This window comes from Boleophthalmus pectinirostris, unplaced genomic scaffold, assembly GCF_026225935.1.
Source record: "Boleophthalmus pectinirostris isolate CB_2022bp ecotype Guang Dong unplaced genomic scaffold, ASM2622593v1 HiC_scaffold_6, whole genome shotgun sequence".
NCBI lineage: Eukaryota > Metazoa > Chordata > Actinopteri > Gobiiformes > Gobiidae > Boleophthalmus > Boleophthalmus pectinirostris.
Genome location: NW_026571447.1, coordinates 33,774,172 through 33,793,189, shown reverse-complemented (window position 1 = coordinate 33,793,189; position 19,018 = coordinate 33,774,172). Strand labels below are relative to the sequence as shown.

The following is a 19,018-nucleotide window of genomic DNA, read 5'->3' as shown; positions in this document are numbered from 1 at the left end:
GCCGTCCAAACTCAAATACATCTGCAGCCCTGATACCAATCTCATTTCAAACAAGCTCCAAATGAGATTGTGACTGCTCTGCTCCAAATCATAGCAATATGGTCAACAGGGACTGAGCGGGGACACCGTGCAGGACACTTCTGGAGACTGGCCTGTTTATGTTTCTGATGACACTTGTTTAAAGAATTTTCACTGCACTATGGAACTTTTCTGCCACCTGCTTGTCTCCTTCAATGTTCCGCAGTATGAAACTATTTCGCTTTTGTTTCATTATAGGTGTTTTCATTGCCCAAAAAACATTTGCATTGTGACTGAAGCAGTTCATCGTTTCAAATTGAACCTGTAACTCGTGACACCACCTGCTCGTCTCCATGGAAATGGATATGTTCAATGCCATATTGTGGAACATATTTGAAAAGCTCTAACAAATCCATAGAGACAAGCAGGAGGTGGATTTATAATCAAGGAAGTTACATTGTGCACACATTTGAAGATGTTTTCATGTTTTGTTTTGTTTTGCATTTGTTTTCTCAGTATGTGCTTGCCCAGTGAGGTTTGTAGTTTGATTCCTACCTCTGGCATTTTACCGTTGATGTGTCATTTGGCATTACTTACATTATTATTACTGCAGTTCTGTTTTATATATTTTATTTTGATTGGATGAAGACTCTGAGTCACTGACAAACAAACTAAATAACCAACATATTGTCAATACAAATTACATTCTCATTTCTTTTTCTTTTTTTTTCTTAACATCAGGTATAGCGACAATATTATGAGTCTAATGTGAGTTTCTTTTGTCCACAGAGAGACATGCTGGATGTGAGTCAGATCATGAAGGACCTGGCCAGTATGGTGCATGAACAAGGAGATGCCATCGGTAAGCGAACTTTTGTCTAAATGCTTTCTTCGTGGTGGCACTTCCAGTTAAGCGAGAATCTAATTCATTTCAATAGAGAATTTGAAAAAAAACTTTGTGATGAAATCTGATATACAGTAGGTTTATTTGTGTAAACTACAGACAAAATTGTTGGTACCTTTCTGGCAATCAAAGAAAAATTGACAATTGGCACTGAAATAACTTGAAACTGATAAAAGCAATAATAAATAAAACATTTTTGAAAATTGTCCAACGAAAATCAGACATTGTTTTTTACCTGTGGTGAAATAGAATCATTAGAAAAAACAAAGTAATGAAACTGGCCTGGACCCTTAACTTAATATTTTGTTACACAACCTTTTCAGGCAACAAACGATTTCTGTAACTGTCAGTGAGACTTCTGCTCTGGTCGACTGGTATTTTTCAACCCATTTTTCATGAGCAAATTGTTCTTGTTGAGCAAACTGTTCTTGTTGTCTCAGGTTTGAAGGGTGTCTTCTCCAGACAGCATGTTTCAGCTCCTTTTACAGATGTTCAGTAGAATTGAGATCTGGGCTCACAGAAGAAAACTCCACAACAGTCCAGTGTTTTGTTCTTAGCCCTTTGGGTGTTTTCAGCTGTGTGTTTTGGGTCATTGTTCTGTTGGATGATCCATGACCCACAACTGAGATCAAGCTTTCCAACACTAGGCGACACATTCACGTTCATGTGCACCAACAAGTCAACAATGTACTGATTCTTGGGGAGGCTTTAAAAAGGGTGTTCATATAGAATTGATTTGCTGTCAAGATTGACAGGCCCATGTAAAATAATACAACCCAAATGAGCATGGTGGCTCCTTGATATCACTTACTCCTGCAACCAGTACTGGTTTATTACCAGTGTTGGGAAGGTTACTTTTAAAATGTATTCCCTTACATATTACAGATTAAATAACCCAAAATGTAGTTAGTAACATAATCCATTAAATTACTTAACCCTTACATACTGTTCGGGTCAAATTTGACCCGTTTTGACATTTAACAGTAGAAAAAATACCCTAAACATCATTCTTTTATCCTGAAATTTGATGACTTTTCCTAAAGGAGAAAAAACATCTGTATATGTGCAGAAACAGTATTTATTTTCAACCCAACAAGAACAAAGGGAAGAGTAAAGAGAAGAAAATTAAATGTGACAGTACTTAAAGAGAGAGAGAGATACTTCATTGATCCCAAGCAAAATCCAAGATTTAAGGCAGCAATTTTCTCTGTGCTTCTCAGTTGCCTGTTTGTCTCAGTGCAGATGAACAGGAGGATTGGTCAGGTAGGGTCAGGAGATCTGTGTCTCTGGAAGGTGTTGGAGTATTTCCTCTGGAAGGTCTTCTGCCACATTTGATGTAAAAAGCCTGTGACATCTCAAATGTCCATAGATAGCGTTCTAGCCTCTTACAGTCTCTATTGATATGGAAAAAAGCAGTTCATTAAAAAAAAAAAAAAAAAAAAAAAATCCAACAGTCTTGTTTTGAACTACACATGCTGCACTTCTTAGCAGATTAAAATCCCATGATGTGATGTTAAAAAACTAAGCTCAAAAAACAAAACGTTTCAAGTTTTGGCTCAGTGTGTGAGCCAGGTAGCAACAAGCAGCTGCTGTGGGAGTCACAATACACTGCAAAAAACTATATCTAGCTAAATTCAAATTAAGAATATTTGACTTTATTTGTGTAGACTCAACTTGACAAATACAATTATCTACCAGTGGAACAAGTCTGTATTTCTTCATTCAAGCAACATTACAATTTGTTTCTTATTTTAAGTGCAGCAGGATGTATTTTCATATTTTAAGTACAAAAAGTCTTGTTCCATTGGTAGACAATTTTAGCCAGGCTGGCTCCATCTAGTGCCTTCACTCAATTCCATTTCTCTCCAGCGACTAGGTCAGGAATCAGAATACACTAGACGGTTTTGCAAAAACGCTGGAAGTTTTAGACCGGCCAATCAGTGAAGAGCTGTGAAGCCATGACGTCAAACTCAAGCGCCCGTCTGGGTCCATTTTGTGGTACAGCACAACAGTAAACAAAGCATCGAGATGGATGTAGACGAAGACAGACATTCTATGTTGGCAACGATTTCCGAGATTGAAGATTTAAAGCCGGAACAAAGAGAATATTTGGTGAATTTTATCAAGGGGAAAGACGTTATTGCCCTTCTTCCTACGGGATTTGGTGCATTACATACATCACAACCAAACAGCAGTGATTGGTTAAATAAAAAAAGTACCCACCTACCGTCAAGCGAACAAATCCTCATGCTGTGAGGTCAGACAGTTTCCACGAAATGAAACCAGGCTAAGATAATTTTACTTCTTGAAATGGACTCAAATTGTGATAAAACTTTCTTAACTTGGCCGACTTTAGTTTTTGCTGTGTAGATATGTTATGGTTTGTAAATTGCACATTCACAAATTAACCAAATAATGTATTGAAGATTTGCTATAGTTTTACTTATTATAATTTTGAATTCCAGCAAACACAGCTGGTTCCCAACTTTTGATATCTTACAATCTTCGCTCACGGTAAACCTTGACAAACTACATATTATTACATTTGGACCTAATATCTTTGTCCTACCTCAGCATTGCCCTTTCAGGTGTAAAAATAAACTGCTTCTTCAAGTTACTACAGCCATAACTTGTCCTAATTGCTGCCTTTAGCTGGAGAATAACCCTGTGTCTGCGGCCTTCAATCAGGCTAATGTACATGCCCTTTAAGTACCCTTTAAAGCCTGGCTCACATACTCCCGCGTACCCCAATCCACACCGGCCCTCTTCTTTCCTCTGTACCACTGTCGTAATTACAATAGTTAGCATTTAGAGACATAAATAATGCACGGTGAGTAGATTGGGTCGTATTTTTACATTAGAGTTTGTTTTCCGTCCGTCCTTGAGGTAATGTGCGGGTCTCGCTTTTATTATGGGCAAAGGTAAGTCACTGTGGTGTACTTGAAATACAGGGCTCTAAAAGGTGAAGAGTGACGCCATTACATGATTGTGTTTTCAGTTGTAAACGGCGGGATTATTTATCACTGGAGTGCGCGGGCGAGGATGACCAGGTGTTGATTTCGAGGTTATGAAAGGACTCGTATCACGTTATTTTCTGATCTGTTTATAATGTTGTGTCCTCGTCATAAACAGACCTGGAGTTGTGTTTGCATTTTCACGTTTAACACACAAATCCTGCATATTTAGGTTGAGTTCTTCATCCGTTCTGCCTTGTGATGTCATGTGGTAATACAGGAAGTGCTCCACTGTGTTTTAAACTCCATACAACGTCATTAGAATCATAACATAGATCATTTCAGCCCTGGTATTTCTAATCTCTACTAAAAAAAGGTAAATGATAGATGTTAATCCGTGGTGTAGTGGAGGGGTATGTGATTCGTGACGTCATCGATGTGATGAATCCCGCCCACTTGAACCAGGACTAAACCAAGTCTAAACCAAGAAAAAAAAAAAAAAAAAAAAAACAGGACTACACCAGGATAAAACTAGGTCTAAACCAGGAGTAAATTAGGACTAAACCAGACTACACCAGATCTAAATCAGGTCTAAACCAGGTCTAAACCAAGACTAAACCAGGACTAAACCAGACTACACCAGAACTAAAACCAGGTCTAAACCAGAACTAAATCAGGTCTAAACCAGGTCTAAACCAGACTACACCAGAACTAAATCAGGTCTAAACCAAGACTAAACCAGGACTAAACCAGACTACACCAGAACTAAACCAGGTCTAAACCAGAACTAAATCAGGTCTAAACCAGGTCTAAACCAGGTCTAAACCAAGACTAAACCAGACTACACCAGAACTAAATCAGGTCTAAACCAGGTCTAAACCAGGTCTAAACCAAGACTAAACCAGACTACACCAGAACTAAACCAGGTCTAAACCAGAACTAAATCAGGTCTAAACCAGGTCTAAACCAAGACTAAACCAGGTCTAAACCAAGACTAAACCAGACTACACCAGAACTAAACCAGGTCTAAACCAGGTCTAAACCAAGACTAAACCAGGTCTAAACCAGGACTAAACCAGACTACACCAGAACTAAACCAGGTCTAAACCAAGACTAAACCAGGTCTAAACCAAGACTAAACCAGGTCTAAACCAAGACTAAACCAGGTCTAAACCAGGTCTAAACCAGGACTAAACCAGACTACACCAGATCTAAACCAGGTCTAAACCAGACTACACCAGGTCTAAACCAGGTCTCAACCAGTTCTAAACTAGGACTAAACCAGACTACACCAGAACTAAACCAGGTCTAAACCAAGACTAAACCAGGACTAAACCAGGACTAAACCAGGCCTAAACCAAGACTAAACCAGGTCTAAACCAGGACTAAACCAAGACTAAACCAGGTCTAAACCTCTGGTCTCCTCTGGTCCTCCAGCCTCACTTTTTCATTGCTTAGTCACAGTATAAACTCTTTCCAGTCTTACCAGCTTGTCAAATCAATGCTATTTACTGCTTTTTTATAAAGAATATAAATATAGAATTATGATTATCAGCATTTTGGCAATATTTTGGCAGAATTGAGTTAATTATTTTGGCCCTGCTCGCCAAAATATTTTCTGTTTCTCATGTGACCTCAATGAAAAAAATCATTACCCACTGTACTAATGTAATGTTCTGAACCATTCATTTCACTGTACTGTATTTTAACTCTGTACTGTTTAACAAGTACAAGAGCAAACATGGACTTTTGGATATATTATTGGTCCTAATACACAGAAATGGACAAAAATAAGATTGTCCAATGACACAAAGCCTTCATAACAATGCTCACCGTCGCTACACACTATGTGCTACTCAGATGGTGTTCAGCCCTATGTTCCCACAGCTCTAGGTTCCCTTATTTCTAAGCTTTTTATTATATCTAAGATTTTTTCTCAAAATGAAACCCTAAGTCAAGTCATTTTTATTTTTTATACCACATTTAAAGGGATGATTCAGAGTCATTTCAACTTAGAGTTTTTTTGCACCATGACTTCTACATTACATCTAGAGTCAACTGCTGCTGGAGAATAGATTGGGTGTGACTACCAAATTGGGAGAAATTGGGATAAAATCTGATGCAAATTGACGATAAAGGAAATGAGGGAACAGGGCCTAATTTTGGGGGGAAAAAACAAAACAAAAAATGTAGAAATAAGGGAACATAGGGCTGTGGGAGATGCTACCGTGTGAGTTGCCAAATCCTACACACATCACCGATTAACAAAACAAAATTGGAGAACAATGTCAGTACAGAGCAGTGGGCGCGTGCCTGTGGCGGTGAAAACGCTCGATAGGCAAAACGTTGTCTTGAAAATAAGCAATTAAAGATTCCTCAAACATGCACAAATCACTCCAAATACAACTCTGGATGAGTAAACAGAGAAACAACTATAACATGACTAAGAGCTCTGAAAAGCTGTGACACATTGATAGTAGTAATAGTTATAAACAGTGTTGGGGAGTAACAGATTACATGTACCAGAGTTACGTAATCAGAGTACAAATTATGAGTAACTGTATTCAGTTACAGTTACTGTTTCCATGAGTGGTAAATGGATTACAGTTACTTGGTTGAAATAAATGGATTACACAGAGGTATTTTCCTTTTTTCACATTTTGGGCTATTCCCTTTTTTATTTTTTATTTTTATTTTTGGGAATTCCACTCATTGCCGGACACTAAACCTGGTCTAAACCAGGTCTAAAACCAGGTCTAAACTAGGTCTAAACCAGGACTAAACCATGACTAAACCAGGACTAAAGCAGGACTAAAACCAGGCCTAAACCAGGTCTACACCAGGACTAAAACCAGGTCTAAAACTAGATCTAAAACCAGATCCAGACCAGTTCTAAACCAGGTCTAAACTAGGTCTAAAACCAGGTCTAAACTAGGTCTAAACCGGGACTAAACCAGGACTAAAGCAGGACTAAAACCAGGTCTAAACCAGGACTAAACCAGGACTAAAACCAGGACTAAACCAAGTCCAAACCAGGTCAAAACCAGGTCAAAACCAGATCTAAACCAGGACCAAACCAGGACTAAAACCAGGATTAAAACAACGACTAAACCTCTCCTCCTCTTCTATTAATAATACTTTTAAAATGGTTAACTAAAGTCTGGGCTTTTCATTGTCTTTAAGCAGACAAAACATCTAGATCAAGATATCCTCGCCTTTGCTACTTTACCGCAAATCAAGTAATCCAAAGTAATTTAATGGATTACGTTACTGACTACATTTTGGGGTATTTAATCTGTAATCTGTCAGGGAATACATTTTAAAAGTAACCTTCCCAACACTGGTAATAAACCAGTATTTTGGTTGCAGGAGTAAGTGATATCAAATTAAACTCAGTCCATGTTTGGTTTTTGGCAAAATCTTCAGAAAGATTTGAACGTTTTGGTAAAATCGTCTAATTCGTCATTGTCGTATTTGGCAAGCTTCCACGTGTTTTCTCTCTCTACCGGTGAGTTCTGCTACAGTCATGGCCTCTGCATAATTCTGCCATTACTTTTTCATTTGAATATGAAATAGTGTTGATTCTGCCGTTTGGTCCCGGGAGCCAAAAGAACACCGTGTGCTACCGCCAGCCGTAGAAAAACCCCGAGCCCATTTAACCAATACTGTAAACTTTATGTGACTTTACATCGCTCTACTGCAGGGCCCGATCTCGCCGTGGACTCAAACCTTCGCCCATTAAAACGAAGGGAGCTGTGAAATTGCCAGCGGTACTTTTGTGAATGGGCCTTGTCAGTGTAGTGGCAGATCTGAATGCAGTGATTGTAGTGCGGAGGCGTTGGTAGCAAAAGCAGAGGGAAATACAAAGAGGTGAACGCTGAAGTATTGGATTAGTGCGTTTTGAGGACTCTCGCGGCTGGAGCTGGAGAGCCACAATCAACAGTCCTGGCTCTACGTGGGCCACAAAGGAGCTGTTAAAATGTATTCATTGAAAAAAAAAAAGGGGGAAAAATGAAAAGATGACATTTTGTATTTCAAATATTCATGTGAGAACGCGGGATGCTGGGGATGAGATTGGAGCTGGCACGAGACGGTCTAAAGGGATTTCTTTGGTTCGGCGTTTGTTAGAATGTCTTATTTTATGTATGTCAGCGTGCTGTTTTCATAAAGCTGATTGTATTTGGCGAAAATAAACTGAAGCGTATAGATAATGATTGGTACCTGCTCTTTTAAATCAAACTGTCAGAACAATAAGTGTTTTTAAAGTAGTTTAACATTACTTCTAAGGAATAAGCAAAACGATGTATACATGTGAAATTATACTTAAAAGGATAGTTCGAAATTTTGGACATTTCCTAGTGAGCCAGAGTGTTGGAGACGTGTGGAGACACTTTTTAAAAATATTCCATCCAGTCCTTGTATTTGCAGAGGTCACTGGTGTTAGACTAGTGCATGTCAATGGCCATAGTTTTCCTGCCACTAAAAACAGTCTTACCCACTCCACAAAACACCCGAAGCAAATCGATAATTACAACAGACTGTCGATGTGAATGTCTGTGTTGGTAGAATAATGTTTGAAATAAACTAACCTCGCATCGCATGAATCGTCGCATGTTGAGGGACTATTTTCTCATATATCAGTCCGCCACTGCCGAACTTTCTATCAAGAAGTACAACTCACTGCTGCTGCTCAGACTTCAGTTTTACTTCTAATTATTATTACAATTTTTATTGAACCATATCAAATCGATTTTAAATATATCGTATCAAATCAAAAGTGCACTGTATCGAAATAAGTATCGCATCGTGGCCTATGTATCGAGGTATGTATTGTATCGGCAATTTCTTAATGATACCCAGCCCTCGTCATGACCCCAAACACATGATGATAAAAAAAAAATTAAAAAAAATGGTACAAAATATATACATGTTGAATCCAAGTATATTGACAACGTACCATTCATAACAGATAAAAAAAATAAAAAAATAAAAAATACAGTTTGAGTATCATCAATGATACATATTTCCCTTATGTTACACAGCACATTTCATCAAGAATTGCTTTAAAGGTTGTATGGAGGATTTTTTTTTTGTTTCAAATTGTCAATGATAGATTATAGAGGTGCAGCAGCCTTGTAATTATGATGACCAAAAAAAAGAGAATAAAAATTCATCAACTCTGGACGTGGTGGGGCTAAACATTTGCCAATAGATAACGACACTGCCTCGTTATCTGTTAGCTGACAGGCTGTCAATCAATCTCCTTACATTTCTAGCGTAACTGACTTGCCTGCGCGCTGCCGGTACGTGGTTTACGTACGACTGTCACGCAGTCCACAGACACAAGACGCACAGACGCTGTTTACTCCACCAACGCAACAGTTCTTAGCGGCTTTTTTGACCTATATCTTCCTCGCAGTTAGCACAAAGTTTGTTGCAATGGCGGCAAGAATCCAGGAGCAGTTTCGCCGCAAAAGAAAGTCCGTTTTTGAGGTCGATGAAAGAAGAAGACAAGGGGAAAAGCAGCGAAGCCAAACTAAGGTGATTCTTATAGATTCATTCCAGCGATGGCGCGCGACTGAAGCAGACGCAGGGTCTAAAGACTGACGCACTGGTCGCCAAATTACTCCTGGACAGGAAACTTCTGCTTATTATGAAAACGTACTTTATTTCCAAGAGCTAGACAAATGTTTTTCAGGACACGAAAGCGATATCCTATGTCTGAAAACGTAATTTTCAAGGCAAAGAAAGAGTCCGCTTGCTGCTGCGTGTTGTAGCTAGTTCATTCGCACGGAATCTCCGCGCAACCTTCTCTGCTCCCCTTTCCTGCTCCTGTCCCCGCTGCCCGTTCCGCTCTTCCCCCTGCTCCTCACTTCTCCGGGCACGAAATCTCCGCGCACCGCTCTCCCTCTCCTCTCTCTCTCTCCTCTCCCTCTCTCTCCTGCTCCTCACTTCTCGTCCGCGAACGAAATGTCCGCGCACCCGCTCCCCCCGCTCCTCACTTCTCCGTCTTGCCTAACCAACACTGTAGTTAGTTGTTTACAAGTCATGTGCAGCACCGGCTGTAAACAAACCTGTTTCTGGCGTAAAGAGGAGGCGGGAGGAGGCGTTTCTACGTAGGAGCTGTAGGGGAGGGGGGGGGTTTCACGCATGCGCAACATTTGAAAAAGGACAAACAGTCGCTGGATTTCTCGTTCCTTGGAAAATCCTCTATACAACCTTTAAGTCAACATTATCACAAGTAGTAAGCAACAGAAATTTTGTAAGAAAGGTTATGTTTGTGATGAGGAAACATTATAACAGGTCAGAAAAGAAACTAGTAGCATTTAATTCAATCCCTTGAAACCATGCATTCTTACAGTGAGTGGTGTTTTACTTTGTACAAACCGTCTGACCTCGCAGCATTAGACTCTGTTCGCTTGACGGTAGACGGGTACGTTTTACAGCTTTTGGGGTCAAATTAAGTGCTGTCTCCATGTAATCAGAAAGGATATTAAAGGCTCTATTCATGCTTTACGGAAGACACTTGGAAACACTTAGTCTAATTCATCAGCCGGTTTCACTTTGTACAAATCGTCTGACCTCGCAGCCTTAGATTTCGTTCGCTCGATGGAATCATTTAACCAGTCGCTGCTATTTAATCGTGGTATTTTAAGCTTTTCCCAAATCCTGTAGGAAGAATGACAATAACATCTTTCCCCTTGATAAAATTCACCAAACATTCTCTTTATTCCGACTTTAAATCCTCGATCTCTGGAATCGTTGACAGCACTGAATGTATCGCTCTTCGCTGATTGGCTGGTGCCCGAACTTGCCCTTCCTGGGTTTTTGCGAACCGTCTACTGCATTTGATTCCTGATCTAGTTGCTGGAGAGAAATGAAATTGAGCCTCCACTGTGAGAAATCACTTTGAGTATCCAAAATAAACAAACAAAAAAAAAAAAAAGGCTGTTAGACCAAAGTGTTGTTATTATTACCGCTAATACAAGCACTAAGCGTTCTACAACCACAACTGACCTCACAATTTAAGTCAATGAGCCCTGTAGTAATCCACTTTACTCCTCTGCGCGGAGTTTAAAAGTTGATTCTACACCGGCTTGTAATTACCAGGGCCTATCTCAACCAACCACATCTCAGCGTTCCCAAACAATCAATACAACATCTACTTTATCTGTTTTCCAAAATATATGCGGCCGATTACTCCTCTGCTCCGAATATGTCAGCGCAAACACATCGTTAAGCTCATTCAGTCTCGTTCCATTAACCCACTGCTATTGACATGGCATAAAGGAGCGGCCTGTTTTTAATGGGGCTCTGTTAGTCCTGCGTCGAGGCTGTGCAGGTTACAATAGTCAGTAACAGCAGACACTTTTCCATTAGACTCATTACGATCCTGCAAACTGGGAGCGTGTAGAGATTAGGAGACGCGTCAATTGGTTGGAGGTTCACACGCACGCAAATTAAAAGAAAAAAAAAGAAAAGTTCAGTAAAAATGTGGTTAATTAGTTAAGATAAAAACACAGTTCTAACTAAGAATATATATATTTAGAATGTACTGACCCATTATAACAGATGTACAATCTATTCAGAAGTTCTATCTTACACTAAAGACATGTTTTTAACCGTTATTATTAAATGTATGTTTTGTTTGATTCAGAATTCAGCTTCTTTTCATGGGAATGTCATTACTTTTACGAGAATGTCCCACAGTGTTGCATTAAACTTCTACATCTAAGTTACAGATCTGTGGAGAGGTTAGTCTGCTCAGAGTAAGGATGTATTTATTTATTTATCAGTAAAAAAAAAAAAAAGTTTAGTTAAATGAATGCTAGATACATAAATGAACCTGTGTATCATTTGTTCATTCGTTTGTCAAAAAAAAAGAGAAAAAAAAAGGAGACAAATAATGAAGGTGTTTTTTTTTTTTTGTTTTTTTTTTTTTTTTTTTTTTTTTTTTCATTTTCTTATTTTTGGTTTTATTCTGAAAATGGAATACCATACTGTGAAACATACCTGGCCAAAAAAAAAAAAAACAAACAAAAAAAAAAAAAACATACACTACAAGTCAAAAATTTAGACACATGCTTTTTTTTTTTTTTTTTTTTTTTTTTTTTTTTTTTTTTTTGTCCATCTACTTCTGCAGTTTTGAAACATATGAAAGATATCAAATAATCAAATGAAGCAAGATATATGGAATTATTTAGTACAGAGGGGGAAAAAAAAGGTAATTTAGATTTTTTGACAAATGCGTTTTTTCTTGAGTTTGAATCAAACAATCTTAAACATATTTCTGATGTAGAATTTGCTAGCGTGTGCATTGTGTTTCCATTGTATCTGCTGGACATTCTGCCACTACACATACATGTAGAACACCCCCAGATGATGTCACTGCAAAGTATCAATAGCGTCTCTAACAAATTCAAAGTTCATTTATAAACATGATTGATGATTTGCACACACATATACAACGCCCAACAGCAGTATGTGGGAACCTGCATGTTGAAAAAAGACTTCATCATGAAGTAAAACAGGCCGCCAAAGTCTTTTAATATTTTTGTCACATTTTTATTAAACTGTACTTTCTATTTAGCATTAAGTCATCCCTGTCCTGAATAAAATAGCATGACTAATGGTAGCTATTACCAATTTGTATTATAACATCCACTCTCCTTTTAAGTGACTGTCTGCAAAGTTATTCTCAAAAATCCACTTTGTAAAACTCCAGTCGTGTCTGTTTTCACCTTTTCACATCAGCTGAATAGGCTTTTCTCACACTTTGGTTTAACTGAATATTTAGACTTTGTGCAAATGTCTGTCCAAGGCTTTGCTGTTAAAATGTAAACTGTGGTTCCCCAGTCGCAAACTACAAAAACATCTCTGAATGTAAATGCTTTGAAATGTCATTGGAATACATGCATCACGGGTTTCGGACTTCCGGTCATCGCGCAATGCATACTGGGAAGCATTTTCGCCATGTTTGTTTTCCCAGTGGGATGCGTCTATTGACAAAGCTGATCTTTTCAAGTCTTTTGAACCATATCACTTTTGTTTCTGGTTCTGATATTGTCATATTTTAGTTCTGGTATTCGGACATTGTAATTGTGTGGTTGTTGGATCCTAACAGGAAGAAACAGGCTTCAGAAGTTTGCGAACTCCATAAATGCAAAAGGGAATCAGATCTGTGTGACTGCAAACCTCTGTTCAAACTGTTTCCCTTCTCAACGGAATTGAAAAATAGTGAAAGGTGAAGGCGATGGGCAGGACTGATCCACAGGAAGGACCAAAAAAAGTAACCTTTGGCTGCCTAAGAAATCATCCTGAGTTTGCAGCGAACATTTTGTATGTGGCGCGCCAACAAAGCAAAATCCTGATCCCTCACTCAACCTTGGTTACGAATTTAAAAAGTCGATGCCAAAGCGAAAGGCACCAGCTGTTCACAACTTCTGCTGCAAAGCGACCAAGACATGATGTTGCTGTAAAACCACAAGAACAAGAAAGTGCGAGCTCAGCCTGTTTGTCTTCTGCACCTCTCGCTTAACAAATGAGATCCCGCTTTGATGGCGCTCCACATACAAAATGTTCACTGCAAACTCAGGATGAGTTCTTGTCCTTCCTGTGGATCAATCCTGCCCATCGCTTTCACCTTTCACTATTTTTCAATTCCGTTGGGAAGGGAAACGGTTTGAGTGGAGGTTTGCAGTCACACACATCTGATTCCGTTTTGCATTTATGGAGTTCACAAACTCCCGAAGCACATTTCTCGAGCCGTTTTCTGCTGTTAGGACGTCCAACAACCGCACAATTATGACGTCCGAATCCCATAACTAAAATATGACAATATCAGAGCCAGAAACAAAAGTGATATGGTTCAAAAGACTTGAAAAGATCGGCTTTGTCAATAGACACATCCCCCACTGGGAAATCAAACATGGCGGTTTGATGCTCACTTTTTCGGAAAACCCTTTCCAGTATGCATTGCACAAGTTTGAAATTTGTGACGCGTGCATTGATTAAAGATCTTACTGACTTGCAAAATGTTTAAAGAGAGCTGGTTCATTGTTTTCAGCAGTTTGCAATGGTCCAGTGCGTCCTAATTATTCACCGTGATGAGTTTCCAAGCACTGTGCACAACTTTGAGAGACCAGAGCGGAGTTTACCCTCACGGTAAAGCTCACAGACATAAGCTGTTTTGCAGAGAATTAAACGCTCTATAATTAGATGCAGACGACATGGCATCTGTCTTTAAGAGCTGCTTTTACAATATATCTGTACTGGGGCAAAACAGATTGTACTTAATTACATGAAAAACCCGGGTAAAGCCTCATTAAAAAGAGTCATTTTTCAGCACCACGGACAGCTCTAATGCTTGTTTTCACCGATGCATTTTCCTCTGTTTTCTTCTTCCATTTACAGACAGCATAGAGGACTACATCCAGACCACATCATCCAACGTGGAGTCAGCCAATCAGGAGCTCGCCAAGGCCAACCAGTACCAGGTAGATCCCATTTATTTACCTAAAAGGGTAGAAATCTATAGACCAATCTCGCCTTTTTGTCTTTGATTCTACTCATTAAACTTAAAACCTCATTTCAATTCGCTCTTAAAGGGACAGTCCAGATCTTATTTCCTAGTGAGCCAGAGTGTTGGAGACTTTTTTCTTTTTAATATTCCATCCAGTCCTTGTATTTTCAGAGGTCACTGGTGCTAGACTAGTGCATGTCAATGGTCATATTTATCCTGCCACTAAAAACAGTCTTACCCACTCCACAAAACACCCGAACTAAATCTGTTATTACATCAGACTGTGATGTGAAAGTCAGTCTGCAATTTAGGAACACTTGTATCTCTATAACTATTTCTTTAACTCTTCCAGACCACCGGTGGACATGTTTTATATAACCGTGGATACATTTCCAACAATAAAAGTTAGAAATGTACTTTTTTTTCCTTTGTAAAGCTGACAGTTGCGGCCTTCTGAGCATATTCCAGCATGATTCTACATCACACACACGCTGCGTGATGACATTGGGAAAAAAAGTGTCCAATACTAACTTTGTTTTCTGCCAAACACATGCACTCCATCCATTTTCATTGGCTTAAACTTTGCCAAACAGTGTAGTGAGTCAAAATGGTCGACTCCTGAGCATCTGTGTTCATAACAATTGAAAACTTTCTAACCCTAAAAGATAGAAACTTACTTTTTCCTTCCTCGAAAAGCTGACAGTTGTGGCTTTCCACGCATTATTCTACATCACACACACGCTGCATGATGATGTTGGAAAAACGAGTGTCCAATAGGAACTTTGTTTTCCGCGAAATGCCTGCGCTACATCTATTTTGATTGGCTTAAACTTTGCCAAAGAGTGTAGAGAGTCAAAATAGTCGACTGTTCTGTGCTTCTGTGTTCATAACAATTGAAAAAGCCACTCTAAGTGCAATTATTTCTCAAATAAATTACGCATCTTTGTCTGCATAATTGCACATCCCTTCCCTGCCGGTGGACACGTTTTATATGGCCATGCATAAATTTCCAACAATAAAAGATAGAAACTTACTTTTTCCTTCCTCGAAAAGCTGACAGTTGTGGCTTTCCACACATTATTCTACGTCACACACAAGCTGCATAATGATGTAGGAAAAACAAGTGTCCAATAGGAACTTTGTTTTCTGCCAAACGCCTGTGCTACATCTATTTTGATTGGCTTAAACTTTGCCAAAGAGTGTAGTGAGTCAAAATGGTTGACTGCTTTGACCGCCTGTGTTCATAACAATTGAAAAAGCCGCTCTAAGTGCAGTTATTTCTCAAATAAATTGCGCATCTTTGTCTGCGTAATTGCACACCCTTTGCTGTTTTTACATGAAAGGTTTATTCCAGTCAAAGACGCCAGACTGTCGATGTGAATGTCTGTGTCGATAGAATAATTTTAGAAGTAAAACCAACCTAACCAACCTTACATTTGAAGAATTTATGTCTGAGTTGTACTCCCTGACAGAAAGCTCAGCAGCGGCAGACTGATATCACCTCTCACCTATCTTACTGGCAAAGTAAAATTCCGCTGCTGCTGAGAAAATAGTCTCTCAACATGCGACGATTCAAGCGACACAAGGTTAGTTTTTCTTTCAAAAATCATTCTATCAACACAGACATTTACATCGACAGTCTGGTGTTATAATAGATTTGCTTCGGGTGATTTGTGGAGTGGGTAAGACTGTTTTTACCAACACTCTGGCTCACTAGGATCCTATGTCCAAAATTCCGGACTGTCCCTTTAAACAAAGTTATGTTTGTGTTTTGACAAAAGAAAACAGCTGAATTGGGAGAACAGTCTTTCAATTATTTCAGCGTCTCTCATGTATTGTGCGCTGTACCTGGTAACAACTTGTGTCAACTTTAAACTGACATTAAATTGGTGATATGCGAAATCTTTCTGATGGTGCACAATGCCCTCTGCAGCTCCGATATTTGGTTAGTTATGAGTCGTTTTTGTATACATTTGTCAGTCCTCTGGGTAAAATCTTGTTTAGAACTACTTTAGCAATTTTATAGACCCAGTTTAGACTTTTTTCTTTGGTGGTACTTGGTCATTAGTCGAGTTCATGTATTAATCCTTAGCTTATCCCCATGAAATTTTAATAAGAAATGGCCAACGTGGTGTCATATTTATGTATTATTTATTCCAATTGCAGCTCTTCATTATCCGTCTTCGCATAGATTGGCCCAAAAGTCTCTTCCTCACTCTATCCCACTAAGTTGTGATGTGTATGAATGAAAAGCACTGACCTAACTTATGCACCGTAGAGAAAATGCAGTGGTATTCATCATCGTGTCCCTCTGTACTTCTCGGGCCTGGCGTTCTTTCATTTAGCCGAGTTTTAATTCCCCATTTTGGCCTGGGCTCTTCATTCTGCTGCAGTGGCTCAGTGGCGCAGCTTGATCATCCATGCAAACAGGGACTTGACTAACTCGATTACACAGCTTTTATCATGTCCGCGCTGCCGCTGTTACACATGTGGCTTCATTTCGTGTCAAAACGTACAAGCCTTTTGGAGCCTGATGAAAGAGTTTTGTTTTGGAGACGTAGATCGTATAGAGAAGTAAGAGCTTGAATCGTTTCTGGGTGTTTCTTCTGCTCGGATAATGGGTCTGAATTTGCCGTTTTTTTTCCGAGCACATTAGCTAAAGGAATAAAGGGAATTGCATTACTCGGACACACACTGCGTACGGAAATGTCATATACAGGAATGAGGGGGCAGGAGTTTTTAAAGAGAGGCTACGGTCAGTGCAGGATGTATTCAGTAACACTACATTGAATGTGAAGGGGAAAAACGCGTACATATTTTCCAGGTTTCTGTGTAATGAACAAAGTCAGTCTGTAATTTAGGAACACAAGTATCTATATAACTTTTTCTTTAACCCTTCCAGACCGATGGTATCATGTTTTAAATAACCATACATAACTTTCCAAACCATAAAAAAAAACATTTTCCCATATGAAGCTGACAGTTGTGGCCTTTCGAGCATATTTCCAGCATTATCCTATGTCACATGCTGCATGATGATGTAGAGAAAACGAGTGTCCAATAGGAACTTTGGTTTCTGCCAAATCCACGCGCTCCGTCCATTTTGATTGGCCCAAACTTTGCCAAACAGTGTAGTGAGTCAAATGGTCGACTGCTCTGAGAGTCTGTGTTCATAACAATTGAAAAATCCACTCTATGTGCAGTTATTTCTCAAATAAATGGCAATTTACTCATCTTAATGTGTGTAATTGCACATTTTTTGCATGAGCTGAGCTGTTTCCATGACTGGTATCAGTAAAGTCATGAGGCCATTGCATTTTATTTTTATTTTTTTCTTGCTGTTGTTGTTTTGAGGACATTTTTAGTTTACTTACAGACTTGATTTATTATTATTATTATTTTTTGAAAGTATAACACTTCATTACGGGTTAAAAGGGGGAGTTTAATAGCAAAATTAACAAAATTAAGAAAAAAAAAATCCAGGCAAGAAAAAATGTACTAAAATAGATTTTAAGTCTTGAAGGGTTAACCGTCTGTCTTCATGGAGTTGCTTTTGCTGTACCTAGAATATTCAGAATACTAAGAATACTATAGTAGGCAATACACTTTTCTGTCTAGCTCTACAAGTACTGGTGTTTTTGTATTTTATTTTATTTTATTTATTTATTTATTTATTTTGTTTTATTTTATTTTATTTTATTTCTGAAACAAACAAACAAAAAAGAAAACCAATGAAAAACCTCTGCATCCCACTCAGAGCAGTAGTGTCACCTGTTTGTCATGGTCACGCTCATGTCTAATGCTTTACTGTGGAACATTTTAGGCAAAGCAATACCATAACCATGGAGATAAACAGGTAATAAACAGTATATTGTTAACTCAAACTCGTTGAAGTCCTTTATTATCGCATCAAATTTCACTGCATATAGGTCCACGCCTCTTTTTTTCTCCATAGACCACCTCATTCTTTCCCTAAGTAAAAAAAATAAATAATTATAAATGAATAAATTCTGGAGCAGCTAAAACTCTAACTTCACTTTGCATTAGGGATAATTTCTTGTCAGTGTTTTTCCCCTGTGCTGCTGCGTTGGCCTGGTCTGTGTCTGTGTTACATGGTTCGGCCTGTGGCTATAGTAAATAATGTATTGAGTGTGGTGTCTCTGGGTTAATGAGGAGAATACTCCGGTACATGAGTTCAACAGCTTTAAATGGCACATCAGACTAATCTACTGTATAAGCTGGGCTCATGTGATATCACGTTTGAAAACTGCCTAGAGTTTAGAGCTGAGCTGGAGGGCAGATACGGCAGAATTAAAGCGTATTAAAAGCTGAGTTCCTTTCTTCATCAGAAAACTCCACTGTTTTTAAACTCCACACACTTTCACTAGAATCGTTTGGATCATTTCAGCGCTGGGATTGCCAAACTCTCAAGATAAAAGTAGCTTTTAACTTGAAAACTACCTCTTCATGACATAATTAGACAAACTAATAATGCAGGATTTACTCAGACATGTGCAAATATGCTGTATATGGACTGAACCAGGACTTCACCAGGTCTAAACTAGGTCTAAACCGGAACTAAACCAGGACTAAACCAGGACTGAACCAGAGCTGAACCAG

General features: G+C 38.8%; 1 protein-coding gene across 1 annotated transcript in view; it reads left to right on the top strand.

Annotated features, from left to right (window-relative positions):
• The window catches only part of tsnare1 (T-SNARE Domain Containing 1), a 344,395-nt gene that overhangs the window by 287,465 nt on the left and 37,912 nt on the right, over positions 1-19,018 (top strand). Inside the window, exons 9-10 of the mRNA XM_055163234.1 lie at positions 808-880; positions 14,290-14,372. Of these exons, the coding sequence (XP_055019209.1) occupies positions 808-880; positions 14,290-14,372 (156 nt within the window). The remainder of the gene's footprint in view (positions 1-807; positions 881-14,289; positions 14,373-19,018) is intronic.